Source organism: Coregonus lavaretus (genome assembly GCF_964263955.1).
Source record: "Coregonus lavaretus genome assembly, chromosome: 27".
In the NCBI taxonomy this organism is placed as follows: Eukaryota; Metazoa; Chordata; class Actinopteri; order Salmoniformes; family Salmonidae; genus Coregonus; species Coregonus lavaretus.
Window position 1 is genome coordinate 30,237,966 of NC_140014.1, and position 17,701 is coordinate 30,255,666.

General features: G+C 43.3%; 1 protein-coding gene and 1 pseudogene across 2 annotated transcripts; both read right to left on the minus strand.

Moving 5' to 3' along the window:
• Positions 1–85: 85 nt before the first annotated feature.
• LOC311103090 (proteasome subunit alpha type-6-like) lies at positions 86–5,431 on the minus strand. Its single transcript, XM_084144626.1, has 7 exons — positions 4,700–5,431; positions 3,983–4,077; positions 3,802–3,883; positions 3,532–3,687; positions 2,846–3,024; positions 2,652–2,746; positions 86–2,444 (listed from the first exon to the last, which is right to left on the minus strand). The coding sequence occupies exons 1-7, from the start codon at positions 4,773–4,775 to the stop codon at positions 2,387–2,389; spliced, it is 741 nt and encodes a 246-aa protein (XP_084000752.1). The 5' UTR covers positions 4,776–5,431; the 3' UTR covers positions 86–2,386.
• Positions 5,039–17,694, minus strand: LOC311103092 (mitochondrial ribonuclease P catalytic subunit-like; annotated as a pseudogene). Its single transcript, XR_014615784.1, has 5 exons — positions 16,513–17,694; positions 16,351–16,398; positions 16,066–16,198; positions 8,503–8,610; positions 5,039–5,155 (listed from the first exon to the last, which is right to left on the minus strand). The product of XR_014615784.1 is annotated as a mitochondrial ribonuclease P catalytic subunit-like (transcript).
• Between the last annotated feature and the right edge of the window lie 7 nt (positions 17,695–17,701).

The window sequence follows — 17,701 nt, forward strand, 5'->3', positions numbered from 1 at the left end:
TGCTTTTCCATCTGTGGGAGATTGATGAAAAAATACAGTACTTTTTCAGAACATCAATCATCCTCTCTATGAGACTGAATCATGCTAATATGTTAAATAAATTACACAGATGCTGAAAGGTCAGTGTTCAAGTCTAACACACTATTATGCAGATAAAATGGCATATCACCAATGCCTGAACAGAATAAGGGACTCAAGTCCCAAGACACTGGTCTATCAGGCTTGTGAATGAGTCACAGCCATATGATGAGCTGTAACATCTATCCATAGACTTGTATAGGTAATTAGTATTGTTATAATAGCTGAGTATACTGGCATTTCCTGTAAGGGCGGGGCCAAAACTGGCAGCGGTGAAACACTTCCCTGGGGAGTCAAGAGCATTCCAGACATGAGGAACTCTCAGCTGTATAATGTGATTAACAAAGGTCACGTGATGAGGGATATACATTTTAGTCATTTAGCAGACGCTCTTATCCAGAGTGACTTACAGTTAGTGAGTGCATAAATTGTTTTTCTCCATACTGGCCCCCGTGGGAATCGAACCCACAACCCCGGCGTTGCAAACGCCATGCTCTACCAACTGAGCTACCCGGGACTATACAGTAACTTTGATTATCTGTGTGTGTGTACAAACAATCTTGTAAAAATCTGAGACTAGTGTCAGTGTGGTTATCGTCATGCGTATAAGTACAAGCTTAAAAGCTCATGGGAATCTACCACTGAGCTACTAGTGTTCATACTACAAAGATGAGTAATTTTGCCCTGTCGCTCTACTTTTCAGTGGTGCATTCTCAAAGAAACATCTGCAGGTGAAGGCAAACTATTTAGTCATAGCATGCTCCCTCAAAGCCCTAAGTGATCAGGAAACAGAGGGACAGCCAGGCCATTCAGAAACGAGTCCCGAGGGGGAATAAGAGAGGCTCATATGACTCGGCATGACAAGGTGAAATGACAAAGCCTTCGGATGGAAAATCCAGACTGTCTTCATGAAGGGGAAAGTATTCAGACCCCTTGACTTTTTCCACATTTTGTTACAGCTTTATTCTAAAATGGATTAAAACGTTTTTACCCCTTCATCAATGTACACACAATATCCCATAATGACAAAGCAAAGACAAGTTTTTAGAAATCTTTGCAAATGTATATTTACAATACCCAGGAGAAAAAAAAAAACATTTACATAAGTATTCAGACCCTTTACTCAGTACTTTGTTGAAGCACCTTTGGCAGCGTTTACAGCCTGGAGTCTTCTTGGGTATGACGCTACAAGCTTGGCACACCTGTATTTGGAGAGTTTCTCCCATTCTTCTCTGCAGATCTTCTCAAACTTTGTCAGGTTCGATGGGGAGCATCGCAGCACAGCTATTTTCAGGTCTGTTCGATCGGGTTCAAGTCTGGGCTCTGGCTGGGCCACTCAAGGACATTCAGAGACTTGTCCCGAAGCCACTCCTGCATTGTCTTGTATAGACAGGTGTGTGCCTTTCCAAATCATGTCCAATCAATTGAATTTACCACAGGTGGACTCCAATCAAGTTGTAGAAACATCTCAAGGATGATCAATGGAAACGGGATGCAACGGAGCTCAATTTCAAGTCTCATAGCAAAGCGTCTGAATACTTATGTAAATGTAATTTTTTTAAACTGTCATTATGGGGTATTGCGTGTAGATTGATGAGGAAAATGTTTTATTTAATCCATTTTAGAATAAGGCTGTAACTTGTCAAAATGTGGAAAAAGGGAAGGGGTTTGAATACTTTCCGAATGCACTGTAGAACCTGTCGTAAGGAAGGGAAAGAGCTACGATAGATGTGCTGCTTGAGGAAACGGGTTGTCGTCAAAGATTAGGTAATTTGAGGTGATTGCTAAAAATCTGATAAGATATTGAGGATGTGAGTATCAAGTTTATAATGCACATCTGCTTACAACCACTTCAAGAATGTTGCACAACCAGCAGTCTAGAACAGGTATTAAGGGGATCTTCAATCCCATTGCTCAACTTCCTTCAAATATTATTGTATTGCATCACTAATGTACTGAGCTGTTGAGTAATCTCACAAGCTACTAGTGTGGTCAATAATTTATTTAAAAAGATCTGAAACCACTTGCCTTTGTTATTAAGTAAAATAACATTCAGGGATTTCTATAGCACACACACACTCATGGTGTCAAATAACGGTCAGAATAAGGCTTTGGATCTATGCACCATATCTATATGGGGAAAGAAAACCTACCAGGATTTGAGTTTCTCAAAAACATTCTCTTTAATTGAACAGCGTAAATGTACAGCAAAAAAGAAGTCGGGACTTCCGTTCTGAAGATCAGTGGTAGTGCTCTCTGTTATCTTTCTAGGGTAGTCTCCCCTCTAGACTGGAACATAAGGAAAAACTCAATCTCGCTCTGACAGGGACACAAGGTGGACATCGATCTCGGTCTCTGTCAGGATCCTGTAAATGGAGAAGGAGACAAATACTGATTCTGCTGATGCCTGGTTCTTTGTACGTAACCCATTTCTGTCCAGTGTATACTTGGTGATTACACAATAAACAAACAAAAAAAGATAAAATTTCAGATGACATTTCTATTTACTATGTTATTTTCTGCACCAAGCTTTGAAAAGTTCCATCACTATTAAACAATTCCCATGGACTCACCTGAATTTAGGGTCTTCAGTTGTAATGACACCAATCTCTAGCTCGGAGGGCTTGAAGTCAATGGACAGTACCGTAGACAAACAAGTTATCGCAGTCTGTAAACAGAAGAGGATGAAACTCAAACTACTTCAAAGGGGACTAGTTTGCTCATTTAGTTTGTATTATTCTACATGCCAAGGGGTATGGTATTTTACCTCAATTGTTTGCGCGAAGGTCCAGTCCAGTTTCTTCTTGACCTTTTTCTCCAGGAAGGTGGTGGCCTCTGTCTGTTTGACCCCAGCAGCAGTGGCCTTGAAGCCACAGTAGTATCCTGCAGGGTCACACTTATACACCTGGGGACCACACTCCTCGTCCACACCAATCACTATCATGCCTGCAACAATGGATTTAAAAAACAATGCATTAAGTGAGTCTGAAGGCCAAAACTAAAAGCATCTTAGCTAAGAATGCAACTTTCTTACTCTGCATTTTTCAAAACTTTTTAGTCATTTAGTAGATGCTCTTATACAGAGCGACTTGCAGTTAGTGCATTCGTCTTAAGATAGGTAGGTGAGAACCACATATCACAGCCGTAATAAGTACATTTTTCCTCAAAGAAGTTATCAGCAAAGTCAGTGCAAGTAGGAAAAGAGAAGTGCAGTTTTGTAGGGGGAGGGGGGATAAGACAGATGTCTTATTTAAGGTAGGGTTTTCAGAAGATGGGCAGGGACTCTGCTGTCCTGTCGTTTTTATTAGTGAGGAACAACAGTCGTACTGTTCATTTTAAACCAGCAGGTTTTGTTCACCTCCAATAATTTGAAACCGCTTATAGTTGAAGAATCTTCAAACTTCTGAGCTACACTGGTATAAAAAAAAATTGAGACAAAATTGTAACACTTACAGCAACCCAGAGGTCTCATCTCAGCGTTCTGTGTGTACACCTGAGAGATGTCAGCCATCCTCTTACACAGCATGTCCACTGGGATCTCATAACCGTACTTGTACTTCCAGTTGGCTGCTTCGTAGCGAGCTCTCTGGACTTGAGACTTGCTGTCAGCTGAACACAAATGAATCGGTGATTATTAGTCATTATTACAGAAATGTATTAATACACTCCATGAAGTTAATATTCAGTGTGTATTGGATATTTCAACATTAAAATGTTTCTCACCCGTCATTCCAGACATGACACAGCCAATGTTTTCTGTGATTCTGAATAGGTGTGTGACTGTGGAGGCATCAAGAAGCTTGTCCTGTGGGAGAGATTTAAGAGTCCATCTCATTACAGCCCATAACATGTCATTTGCATATAGATAACAGAGTAATGAATTAGTCATGAAGGGTGTTCTTACTGGAACTTTCTTCTGTGTGACTACAACTGCACAGTCTTGTCCTCGGATAGCTAATGAGGTAAGGCCACCTTGATTGATAGCCTTGAATGCATATTCTGGGGAAATAAACAGAACAGGAAAAAATGATGCATCACTCCAGACTGTTTTTTAGGTTAGGTGAGAGATAACAGATTCATAGCCATGATGGAGGCCATTCACCACAAAAGAGGGGGCTCTGACCAAGGCTGTAACTGCAGCCAAGTCACTCCACGAATGACAATAACAAAATGTTCAACAACTCCTTACTAGACAGCTAACTTCCTATAGCCATAAGCTATAACGTTACTTGTTAAAGTGTCTACTTCTGTCAAATAACGTTACACGAGTAGTTCTTAAGTTAGCGAACTTCAAGCGCAGCATGAACTGTTGACATATTTTACATTTGAACGTTAGCTAGGTTAGCTACTTAGCTGGCTAACTTGCTAATTGATTAGCTACTAGCTAGCAAGCCTACTCAATTACTTAAGCGTTAGGATCTGACAATGTTAACATCCTTTATCCATTCACTGACATAATAAAACAGCTAGCTAGAGATAATGTTTAACTTAAGTAACCAGTTCCTTAAGCTAGCTAGCTAACATTACTAGCTAGCTAGCTACTAGCTTACGTTTGTTTGCTACCGGTGATGACTGGGCAAGTTAGTATTCTTTCATTTCTTCATAACGATCCCATACTAACCGACTTGGTAGAGTCTGCCCTCCGGAGAGAAGATGGTAATATGTCGGTCAAATCCTGCACTCGACCCTCTGGACATTGTGTTGGTAAACAAGTAAATTTGTATAAAAGTTCAAACTGAAACTAGAACTGCTCAGGGGGGAAAAAAAAAGCACGACAATGACCACCGGAAGTAGTTCTCGGAAACAGTAGATTAATGTCTGGGTCAATCGAAGGGGCGTGGTTTACACACTTTTACTGAATACATGTTTAATTTTTTTTAATAATCTAGGACTAAAAGTGATTGAGTCTTTTTTAAATAATTTTTTCACGTTATAGAGTTTCATTAAGGAACACTGTATTTTACGGTTTGTGAAGATCAAACAGAAGCAGGGTCCTTTCCTCTGCCCCAGTCTCATCATAGTGGATGTGCCAGGAGCTTCCATTTGTCTGGACAATGGTGTCATAACTTGATATCCTCTGGAAAAAAGTAACAGAACACCACAAGAATTATAATAACCTCAAACATACACATGCCTTGTATTTCTTTCTTTATCAATGTTCCTTTTAGGTCCTCATGTAGACAACATTAATTTATGCATTGATTTGTAATAAATAACCAAGCTCCATCTCCCTTTTACTCTCACCTGGAATACATAAGTATTCAGACCCTTTACTCAGTACTTTGTTGAAGGACCTTTGGCAGCGTTTACAGCCTGGAGTCTTCTTGGGTATGACGCTACAAGCTTGGCACACCTGTATTTGGAGAGTTTCTCCTATTCTTCTCTGCAGATCTTCTCAAACTTTGTCAGGTTCGATGGGGAGCGTCGCTGCACAGCTATTTTCAGGTCTGTTCGATCGGGTTCAAGTCTGGACTCTGGCTGGGCCACTCAAGGACATTCAGAGACTTGTCCCGAAGCCACACCTGCATTGTCTTGTATAGACAGGTGTGTGCCTTTCCAAATAATGTCCAATCAATTTAATTTACACCAGGTGGACTCCAATCAAGTTGTAGAAACATCCCAAGGATGATCAATGGAAACAGGATGCACCTGAGCTCAATTTCGAGTCTCATTGCAAAGAGTCTGAATAACGTATTTCTGATTTTTTTTATCCATTTGCTAACCTTTTCGCTTTGTCTTTATGGGGTATTGTGTGTGGATTGAGGAGGGGAAAAAATCATTTAATCCATTTTAGAATAAGGCTGTAACGTAACAAAATTTGGACAAAGTCAAGGGGTCTGAATATTTTCTGAATGCACTGTATATCGGCCTATGCATAAGGTATAATATGCATATGGGTGTTTGGAATGAATCATCACATTAGAAAGTGCTGTCCATTTCATTGTGTTAGGCTTTGAAACAATATCCACAATGACCATGTTTTCCACTCAGCTTCAACCTGTTATTGAACTTCTTTCTTCAAATTGATGAATGACAGTAAGCTGAGTTTTAAAAGCACATACTGTTTTGATTATAAGTGTTTGATGTGCTTTTCGATTGCATTTGCATTGATGTCAGTGGTAAGAGGGACAATAGAGCCCTGAGTACCAGGCCATTAGCTACCTGATGATCGTTAGCGAGTTGGGTACTACTAATGCATGTCCAGAGTGCATAAAATAAGATTTCCATGACTCAATGGTCACGTAGAATTTTACCGGGGTCATGACTCATGACTGCAGGTGTGGAGGAAAATCTGGTCACAGCAACAGCCCTAACCACACCTCTTTCTGTCCACTCTAGATGAGGAAGTGTTGACCTGGGAACAGCCGGTGGGTGTGGCTATTTTCTGTTAACTCATCATGGGGGAAGTAAGCTTGGAGCAGCAGGTATAAGGTTTACCAAGTAAAGCATGAGAAAAGAGCTATGAACTTTAACCTGTAACCTGAAGTCATTTATACTTCTCATCTCATTGTTGTATCCATTTCACTTTCTCATTCTCTCTTCTAGCAAGAATAAATAAATCATGAATAATTATTTAATTACACAATCATTTCTATATTAAATGTCATTGCTTATTGCAAATAACTGTTAATAGTAGGTTAATTGTTTCACACACAAAAATGCCTACATGTCTGGTTGTTTGATGTGGTTGAGGCTACAGACACGTGGGTTGGGGATATGTGGCTCAAAACTGGGATGGAAGTCACCACCACACATAAAGTTTACCACATACACACACTTGAAATACTGATATTAGTCATGTGAGAACCGGAGAGAAACCCCCCTCAATAAGGCATCAGGGTCTGTAGGTGTGCTGAAATAAAACTCCCTGTGCTGCACTTATACAAACACAGAAGTCCTGTATTTGAAACCGGGAACAGGTGATTCATATCTACTCTATGCAGTCAGTGACCTGAGGCCACAGTCCCTCCTGCTCACTTCACCTGTCAGAGAAACAACATGCTACACAGCTGTGGGGAGGTGGAGGGAGGAAAAGGAGTGTCATTATTAAATCACACTGTGTGGTCAGACTCTGTGGTGACTGAGGGTTCTGCTTACAGAGCACAGATAGAAACCCACAGAGTATGGTTAGGCTATGTTCGGCTATGAAAACAATATACCCATCTTTCCCACAGGATCCGTTCTAAACAACAGCCTCCCACATCACCCTGCAGCTGTGACAATGCCATCTCCACTTTGTCTCAAGTGGGGGAAGAACATGGGTACCTTATGTGGACTGGCATTACAACTAAGTCACTTCATTGAAATTCAAGATGTTCCCTTTCAGGCTATTTGTATTTGGCTCTATCCGAGGGGTCTATTCGAGGGGGAGGCAGGTAGCCTAACGGTTAGAGACCCTAGATGCCATTGCCTGCAGTTGTGCTCTTGAGCAACCCCCCACAACAACAGCTCCTTGGGCGCCCAGTGTGGCAGCCAACCGCACCTCTCCAAAACCTGTATATGTATCTTTCTGAGGGGTTAGGTTAAAAGCAGAAATCGCATTTTGGTTAGACCTTGTGTGCAACTGACCAATAAAGTGATCTTAATGTTAATCTATGAATCTATATTTGCTGTGCTCCATATCACCCACTAGTGGCAACAGGAGAGATGGAGATACCGTACATCCTGTTCAGAATTACTTATTGTACTGAGTCACAAATATACCATTCTGTAACTATGAATTAGGTAATATTCAGTGATTCAAGCCTTATTCTTTATATTGGAAAATCAACAAGTACTTTTCTCCCACAGATTCAACCCAACTAATGTTTGAGAGTATTTACTTTAATGATGATGACTGATGCTCGACCACTCAAGTAATATAAAAAGTCCAGATTTAGGAAATCCACCCCCTGTATATGGCGATTGCTTTTTGAGTGTCACGGACTATGGTTTGCTTAGTTTGGAAGACAGAGGAAGACTAACATTGAGTCAGCATGAACCTAAACACACTAACATGAGCTGTTGCCTTGCCAAATGGAAGTGGTAACACCAGCGGTGGGTGTGCATTATGTTCTAATCAAATAGCTACTGCAGAGAGGGCAGGGCAAGGCAGGAGAGGGCTGGGAAGGAGAGGGCTGGGCAGTACAGGGCAGGGCAGGAGAGGGCAGGACTGGGACTTGGAGATTCCATCGGGTGCAGTCTAATAGCACTACAGAAGCCACATCAATAGCACATCTCAACCTTATGTGTCGAATCTTATGGTCAGATCAACAGTGCCAACCTAGGCTCTGAACATTCCGTACCATCTTGCTTGGATTGTTGTTCCATTGAGTTTGGCAGGTCGCTGCCTTAAGAAAATAGTCAAGGCCTTGCCTTAACTCATGACAATTATATATTCTGGATTCACACCGCCAGATATGAGAGATCTGGCAGAGCACTCACCATCTGCGACTGGTTCCCTTTGATGCACATGTTGGCAACGTTGAGTCCATCTATGACCACGACAAAGGCCGGCTTCCACTTGACAAAGTTCTTGAAGCTCTCCAGCTCCTAGGAGAGGGAGAAACATTTGGTTTCACAAGCTACTGGTTTAAATATCTGGTGAAATGCTTTGTGCTTCCATTTTAAATGTTTGTGCATATCATATGTAATATTGTAATTTTTATGATGCTTTTAAAATGTCTCACAGCTATCAAATATCATATCTAAGGGGAAATATAAAGGGGGTGGGGGGGATTCACATGCTGGAACAATATTACTTCATGACAAAAACAGACTTTAAAGTCAGAAGCACCAGCTCACGTTGCATGCCTGACCATACACAACAAGGATGAACTTTAGTAACAGGGCAAGACTTGGTCAATATTTACTGAACTCCACAGCCAGGCCTTCCCTTTCGTCTTGTTTTTCTTTCCTTGTTTCCGTTTCAATGGGAATCTGGACCAGCTCCAGATATGAGTCTGGCAGTACACAGTACAGTGGGGGGAATTTCTGGCAGGGCCACATGCCAACCCCAGGCCACACCTCTACCGGTCTGTCTATCATATACATAGGATAAAGTAATCCTTCTACCCCCCCCCCCCCCCCCCCAAAAAAAAATGTGTAAAGTGGTTTATCCCACTGGCTATAGGGTGAATGCACCAATCTGTAAGTCGCTCTGGATAAGAGCGTCTGCTAAATGACGTAAATGTGCCCTTGAGCAAGGCACTTAACCCTAATTGCTCCTGTAAGTCGCTCTGGATAAGAGCGTCTGCTAAATGACTAAAATGTAAAAAATGTAATGTTGCCGTCACTGCTGCATAGGAAATAGAGTTCCATTTACATGTTTCATTGGTAGGAGGTTGGTAAATACTGGTCATTCATGTCTAAATCTAAAGTATTTTGAATTAAAATGTTTCTTTAAAAAAAAGGATTTAATCACATTCACAAATACGTTCCCCATGTTTCCAGAGAATGCAACGAGACTGACCAACTGCAGCCTACAGACAGTAGATTACAGTAGGACACTGCAGAGTCCATTCATTGTTCAACGAATCATGTTTTATAAGTGTCTATTATACAATACTGTAGCCATGGGAACAGGCCAGTACTTTCAGTTCTTTGTCTCTGCGATGCAAATAGCCTGAGAAATCCCCCGCCACACCCCAACACAAACCTCAAAGTCCACCAGAACAACAGTACTGTATACCCTTGTGAAATCAAATGAAATTGTATTTGCCACATGCGCCGAATACAACAGGTGTAGACATTACAGTGAAATGCTTACTTACCTTAAAAAATAAATTAAAAAATGCATTGTTGGTTAAAGAACAAAAGCAAATAACTAAAGAGCAGCAGTAAAATAACAGTAGGGAGGCTATATACAGGGGGGTACCGGTGCAGAGTCAATGTGCGGGGGCACCGGCTAGTCGAGGTAATTGAGGTAATGTGTACATGTGGGTAGAGTTAAAGTGACTATGCATAAATAATAAACAGAGTAGCAGCAGCGTAAAAGAGGGGGATGGGGTGGGGGTGTGAGGGCAGTGCAAATAGTCTGGGTAGCCATGATTAGCTGTTCAGGAGTCTTATGGCTTGGGGGTAGAAGCTGTTGAGAAGCTTTTTGGACCTAGACTTGGCGCTCTGGTACCGCTTGCCGTGCGGTAGCAGAGAGAACAGTCTATGACTAGGGTGGCTGGAGTCTTTGACAATTTTTAGGTCCTTCCTCTGAAACCGCCTGTTATATAGATCCTGGATGGCAGGAAGCTTGGCCCCAGTGATGTACTGGGCCGTACGCACTACCCTCTGTAGTGCTTTGCGGTTGGAGGCCGAGCAGTTGCCATACCAGGCGGTGATGCAACCAGTCAGAATGCTCTCGATGGTGCAGCTGTATAACTTTTTGAGGATCTGAGGACCCATGCCAAATCTTTTCAGTCTCCTGAGGGGGAATAGGCTTTGTCGTGCCCTCTTCACGACTGTCTTGGTGTGTTTGGACCATGATAGTTTGTTGGTGATGTGGACACTAAGGAACTTGAAGCTCTCAACCTGTTCCACTACAGCCCGTCGATGAGAATGGGGGCGTGCTCAGTCCTCTTTTTTCCCCTGTAGTCCACAATCATCTCCTTTGTCTTGATCATGTTGAGGGAGAGGTTGTTATCCTGGCACCACATGGCCAGGACTCTGACCTCCTCCCTATAGGCTGTCTCATCGTTGTCTGTGATCAGGCCTACCACTGTTGTGTCGTCAGCAAACTTAATGATGGTGTTGGAGTTGTGCCTTGCCATGCAGTCATGGGTGAACAGGGAGTACAGGAGGGGACTGAGCACGCATCCCTGAGGGGCCCCCGTGTTGAGGATCATCATGGCAGATGTGTTGTTACCTACCCTTACCACCTGGGGGCGGTCCGTCAGGAAGTCCAGAATCTAGTTGCAGAGGGAGGTGTTTAGTCCCAGGGTCCTTAGCTTAGTGATGAGCTTTGAGGGCACTATGGTGTTGAATGCTGAGCTGTAGTCAATGAATAGTATTCTCACGTAGGTATTCCTCTTGTCCAGGTGGGAAAGGGCAGTGTAGAGTGCAATAGAGATTGCATCATCTGTGGATCTGTTGGGGCGGTATGCAAATTGGAGTGGGTCTAGGGTTTCTGGGATAATGGTGTTGATGTGAGCCATGACCAGCCTTTCAAAGCACTTCATGGCTACAGACGTGAGTGCTACGGGTCGGTAGTCATTTAGGCAGGTTATCTTAGTGTCCTTGGACATAGGGACTATGGTGGTCTGCTTGAAACATGTCAGGGACATGTTGAAAATGTCAGTGAAGACACTTGCCAGTTGGTCAGCACATGCTCGGAGTACACGTCCTGGTAATCCGCCTGGCCCTCCGGCCTTGTGAATGTTGACCTGCTTAAAAGTCTTACTCACATCGGCTACGGAGAGCGTGATCACATAGTCATCCGGAACAGCTGGTGGTCTCATGCATGCTTCAGTGTTGCTTGCCTCGAAGCGAGCATAGAAGTGATTTAGCTCGTCTGGTAGGCTTGTGTCACTGGGCAGCTCGTGGCTGTGCTTCCCTTTGTAGTCTGTAATAGTTTTCAAGCCCTGCCACATCCGACGAGCGTCAGAGCCGGAGTAGTACGATTCAATCTTAGTCCTGTATTGACTCTTTGCCTGTTTGATGGTTCGTCGGAGGGCATTGAGAGATTTCTTATAAGCGTCCGGGTTACAGTCCCGCTCCCTGAAAGCGGCAGCTCTACCCTTTAGCTCAGTGCGGATGTTGCCTGTAATCCATAGCTTTTGGTTGGGGTACGTACGTACGGTCACTGTGGGGACAACGTCATCGATGCACTTATTGATGAAGCCAGTGACTGATGTGGTGTACGCCTCAATGCTATCTGAAGATTCCCGGAACATATTCCAGTCTGCTTGCAAAACAGTCCTGTAGCTTAGCATCTGCATCAGGAAATACTAACCATTCCTCAAGTAGGCTCCAATTGCTTGATTGCACTGTACCTTTGAGAATAAAAAATTCAGATAATAATGCTATAAAGATCTGTAGCCTATTTGGCTAAAGCTAGTGACTTTGCAGGTAACAAACTTGTCCCTTGTAGCGTCAGCTACAATTATTACTACTATTATTAACAGCATTGCAGTGAGAAATCTGTATGGAACGGAAAGGGGAAGAATATTTGGGGAATCCCTATTTTGTGCAGAAGGGAGAAAGTTCTGAAATTAAACAACATTCAGTATTCAAGAAATGTTCAGGCCCGGTTTCAGGCCATAGACATTCATATTCATTAAGTGTTCAAATACATAATTAGTTCAGGCCTCTGGGATAAAAGCAGGACGTTAACATATAGTTGACCAATAGCCTGGGGACGAGGTTACTTTCACATTTCCTTCACCTCTACCTTATTAACACAGCTTGTTGTGTTGCAATCTACTCCCCACAGCAACAACAGTTGTCATGGAGAGTTGAGGTAGCACAATGGGACTAGAAGAACTGGGAATTCTCAGAGGTTGTAGGGTCACGGATGTCGTTTGTTTGATGGAGACGGAGACAATGAATCTCCACTCTAGTTCCATTGTGGAGGGAAAGGGTTTGGCAGAGCATGGGACCCAGTCACACTCAATGACAGTCTCCTCAAACTGCCTGATTGAGTATGGGGAGATGCCTGGGTGTACCCTTAGAGTTTCTCCCTAGTAGGAAGAGATTCTTTCACATTTGATGGCTCTTCTTCATTGTTCTTGCACAACTAAGTTTTCCATGTGGAAAAAATCGGAGAAACAATTTTATCAACTGCTTATCTGCAAGATAAAATGTCTAAAAGCACCGAAGAGCCTACATCTTAAATGCATTAGGCTACACAGCGACATTCCACATAACTATTCTACAAAAATCCCCCAACAAAAGTTGTAGATAAAACTTTGGCTGTTCCACCCATCTGTCTGTCTGTGACCTAGTAGTGTCTAGTCTAAAGCAAAAGGAACAGGTTGTGTTAGGTTCTACTGCTGGTTCTATATTCTACCACCCTGTCAAGTTGCTGCAAAATGTTACCATAAACTCTTCGGCCTACTTGTCAGTGTAAGATTATGCCATGCCTTTACCTCAAAGTATTGATTGGGACAGAAAGATAAATAAATATACAAAGCAGTGCTGCACTGCAGAGAGACCATAATGAGTGGGTTAAAATCTGTGAATCCTAGACAAAAACTGTACAGATACTTTTCCATTGGAATGCATTGTTCTTGCACTGTTACATGCGACACACTTTACAAAGAAGTTGAACCTTGAAAAGAAAACACAGATGCTGCATAGGAGCAACGCTCCAGCCCCAGGACTGAAGGCGTTCGTTTTCGGTGCCCCACACTGGTTTCACTTCATAAACTACTCACTCATGTAGGGGGGTTAGAGTCCACCCACAAACACATGCGCACGCACACACACACAAACACAGAGCAGGCAGGGACTTTCCAGGGTCACTCATGTGAGAGCCTATTGAGGGCTGAAATGTGAAACTCTATTGTGCTGCTAATGACTGCAGCAGGCAAAAAAATATCCAAGCTATGCCCAGAAATAAACATGTCACAAAAAACGAGTGTATAAAATCGAGCACACAGCCATGCAATCTCCATAGACAAACATTGGCAGTAGAATGACCTTATTGAAGAGCTCAGTGGCTTTCAAAGTGGCACCGTCATAGAATGCCACCTTTCCAACAAGTCAGTTCATCAAATTTCTAGAGCTTCCCCGGTCAACTGTAAATGCTGTTATTGTGAAGTGGAAATGTCAAGGTGCAACAACGGCTCAGCCGCAAAGTTGTAGGCCACACAAGCTCACAGAATGGGACCGCCGAGTGCTGAAACGCGTCTGTCCTCGGTTGCAACACTCACTACCGAGTTCCAAACTGCCCCTGGAAGCAACGTCAGCACAAGAACTGTTCGTCGGCAGCTTTATGAAATGGGTTTCCATGGCCGAACAGCCGCACACAAGCCTAAGATCACGCAATGCAAAGCGCGACTGTAAAGGTGTAAAGCTCGCCGCCATTGGACTATGGAGCAGTGGAAACACGTTCTCTGGAGTGATGAATCACACTTTACCATCTGGCAGTCCGACGGACGAATCTGGGTTTGGCGGATGGCAGGAGAACATTACCTGCCCGAATGCATAGTACCAACTGTAAAGATTGGTGGAGGAGGAATAATGGTCTGGGGATGTTTTTTTATGGTTCGGGCTAGGCCCCTTAGTTCCAGTGAAGGGAAATCTTAACGCTACAGCATACAATGACATTCTAGACAATTCTGTGCTTCCAACTTTGTGGCAACAGTTTGGGGAAGGCCCTTTCCTGTTTCAGCATGACAATGACCCTGTGCACAAAGTGAGGTCCATACAGAAATGGTTTGTCGAGATCGGTGTGGAAGAACTTGACTGGCCTGCATTGAGCCCTGACCTCAATGCCATCGAACACCTTTGGGATGAATTGGAACGCCGACTGCGAGCCAGGCCCAATTGCCCAAAATCAGTGCCCGCCCTTCACTAATGCTTGTTGCTGAATGGAAGTCCCCGCAGCAATGTTCCAACATCTAGTGGAAAGCCTTCTTAGAAGTGGAGGCTGTTACAGCAGAAAAGGGGGGACCAACTCAATATTAATGCCCATGATTTTGGAACGAGATGTTCGACGAGCAGGTGTCCACATTGGTCATGTTGTGTATCTGTACAAAAAGGAGTTCCCATGCTCCCATTAAGCCAAAACAGAATTAACCCAAGGTGTTTTCCCCACAGTAGTTCTAAGTCTGTAGGTTTGATTGTGTATAAAGGCTTGCGCACATCGCTGCCAATCGTTCAGCGCACTGTGTTTTAGGGACCACCTGCGGTAGACATCTGACTGCAAACATTTTCACAAAAATTCTACATGTAAAATCGGTGCGCAATTTACGTTCAGAGGTGCTAAGTACTCTCAGACCGTACATGTTATTGGTGTGTCTGAGCCCTAAGGAGCATTAGGTACATAAGATACATTGTATGTTTCCTCCCATGCATCTGAAGATTTCTTATTGATGAAACATAAATGACCACATATAGGAACAGTGACAAATGGAGGTAAGATAGATACTGTACAATTATTTTGACCTGAGAGGAGCCTACAAGCAGCTATCATCAAACACTGCATTTAGACAGGCAGACCAATTCTGATATTTTTTCCACTAATTGGTCTTTTGACCAATCACATTAGATCTTTTTACATCAGCTCTTTTTCTGAGCTGATCTGATTGGTCAAAAGACTCGTTAGTGAAAGAAAATATCAAATTTGGGCTGCCTGTCTAAACGCAGCCAATGAGGTGCAACAGGCCTTTGCCAGTAAAGGCTGAAATATATTTTGTCACCTACATATTGACCAGCCTTTGCAATGTGTGGCTGTGCTGACTGACAATGAGCGGGCTCATTGAGGGATGCAGAGAGAGACAAGGGCAGCGACATGTCCTGCAACTGGAAATCCCCATCCTCTCATCTAATTGTGAAACAGGCCTGATTCTTTGGAGGACATCTTGCTATTTTAATCAGTAGAGAAAACTCTAAGACTAAAGCAAGATCAGCCCTGAACAACACCGTATCATGCAATAATGCATTTCCCGGCTGATTTGTTTGCCCAAACATCCAGCACCAAAAGGAACAGTTCAATGCAAAACCTAAATTTGCCAGAGTACATTTTTATTTTTTAAGTGCAAATCTCACTGCATGCATCTGGAGAAATGCAGGCGAAATCTGCAGTGCTTGACAATATTAACACTTTGCCAATGAATTCACATCGTGCAGAATTAGTTTAACACGACACTAGCACTATCTAGTGGCCATTATATTCAGTGCAAATATTTTCTGCCGTCTACCTTTACATGTTGTGTTTGTTCAACCAACTGTACTCAAAAGGACTGGCTGACAAATAACATAAAGCTGACCTGCAGTGTAGACAATCTGCATAATGTGTGGTGATACAAGACACAAAGGAGACAAACAAGAAAGAAAAAGAGCTTCCCAAACCTCTGGAGTGGTCTCATTTAAGACGTCTCTGCCTGGGATCAAATCCCCCATCACCCCGTCCTTGAGCTGGGCGTACTCCTCCTGACTCAGCGGGATGAATTCCAGCTCTGCCTGGCAGCTCAGACACAATCCCCTGGTTACAGGGGGCAAAGGTCAGAGGTAAAAACATAATTTCAGCCATCTAGATTTCTTATAGAAGTAACCTATGAAGTGCTGATTAAAACTCTGAATTCATTAGGTCTAATGGTTTAATGAAGAGGATGAAGAGACTGTTTATGTCATTACCTGGGGTCTACGGTGGACCAGCTTCCACTCCACTTCTGGTCTGGAAGATTGGCAGGAGAGAGGAAGATATCATCATCAAACTAAAATAGGCACAACCCATGCCTTGTCCCAATAATATTGTGTAATTGTAGGCCTATTCAGTAACCTATATTCAGGACTTACCTCTCAAACCAAGCTTTGATATCTTTAGCCAGAGTCTCCATGGGATAGATCTGGTTGTCCCTTATATGGAGCAGGATGGACTGCAGCCTGTCCCCGTGGCCCTGACGAGAGAGGAGACGCCACACTGGAACAGGGCCTGCCATGTCTCCTGGTTGGGAATGAGGCCCTTCTCTATCAGCTCGGCATACAGGGCCCAAGCAGTGGCGTGATGGCCCTCTTGATGTTCTCTAGGATGGTCAGTGCCTCCTTCTGTTCTACTGAAGCCCTTTATGAACAGGCTGGAGGCCCCGGTGTCTAACGTCATGAACCGGCTCCTCATGATGTCATACAAGTGGTGGCCGCCGCCGACACACAGGGTGAGGTATTGCAGAAGCAGCTCATAAGACAGTGTCCTGGTATCCATGGAAACGTAGTCCAGCAGGGACTTGTCCCATCGGCCAGCATTGATGCCATCATCCGGACGTCAAAGCGATCGGTGAAGTCAATTTGAGGCTCTCCCATTCTGAGGCAGTGAGAGGGTGGTCCGGGGATTCCACTCTCTTGTTCTTTCTGGGGAAGTCTGGTTCCTCCTCCTGCAGGGCTGCCTCAGCCCTCTTCTTTTGGTATTCACTGACTTGGGAAAAGGAGGCCTCTCTCTGATATTTAGGTCCCTCTGTCTGTCCTCTTTCCTGTTGGTACCTTCATGTCTACTCACTCCTTTAGTGCATAATAGTCTGGTACTACCTGATAGCTTGCTAATCACATTATTTAGGGGAGTAAAGCCAGCATTGCTGGGATGAAAGTGTGGGCTAATGTAATTGACATTTTCTTGGTTTTGATATCAGGAAGGAGCCCATATTTTACAGAAAATATGTTGACGATACCAACTACTTTAACATTATTATTTTGTACACACTGTCAGTGTCAGCTGTGCGGTCTCATGCCTCTGTTGAACCAAAAACAGTTAAGTGAAGTTCAAACTAGCATATTATTAGCTAGCTAGCTGGAAGTGCCAAGACACTTCCGTTGACATTGCCTATAAGTAAACAACCAGTTAACAGCTGATAATACCGGGTTTATTCTTTTGACAAGGAGTCAGGTGACCCAACATCTGCATGCACTTGTTTTGGCTGATCATTTTGCTAAATAATATAGCTAAATTAGAATTTACGGAGTATTCACCTGCAAGAGAAGGAATGCCTGTGATCAG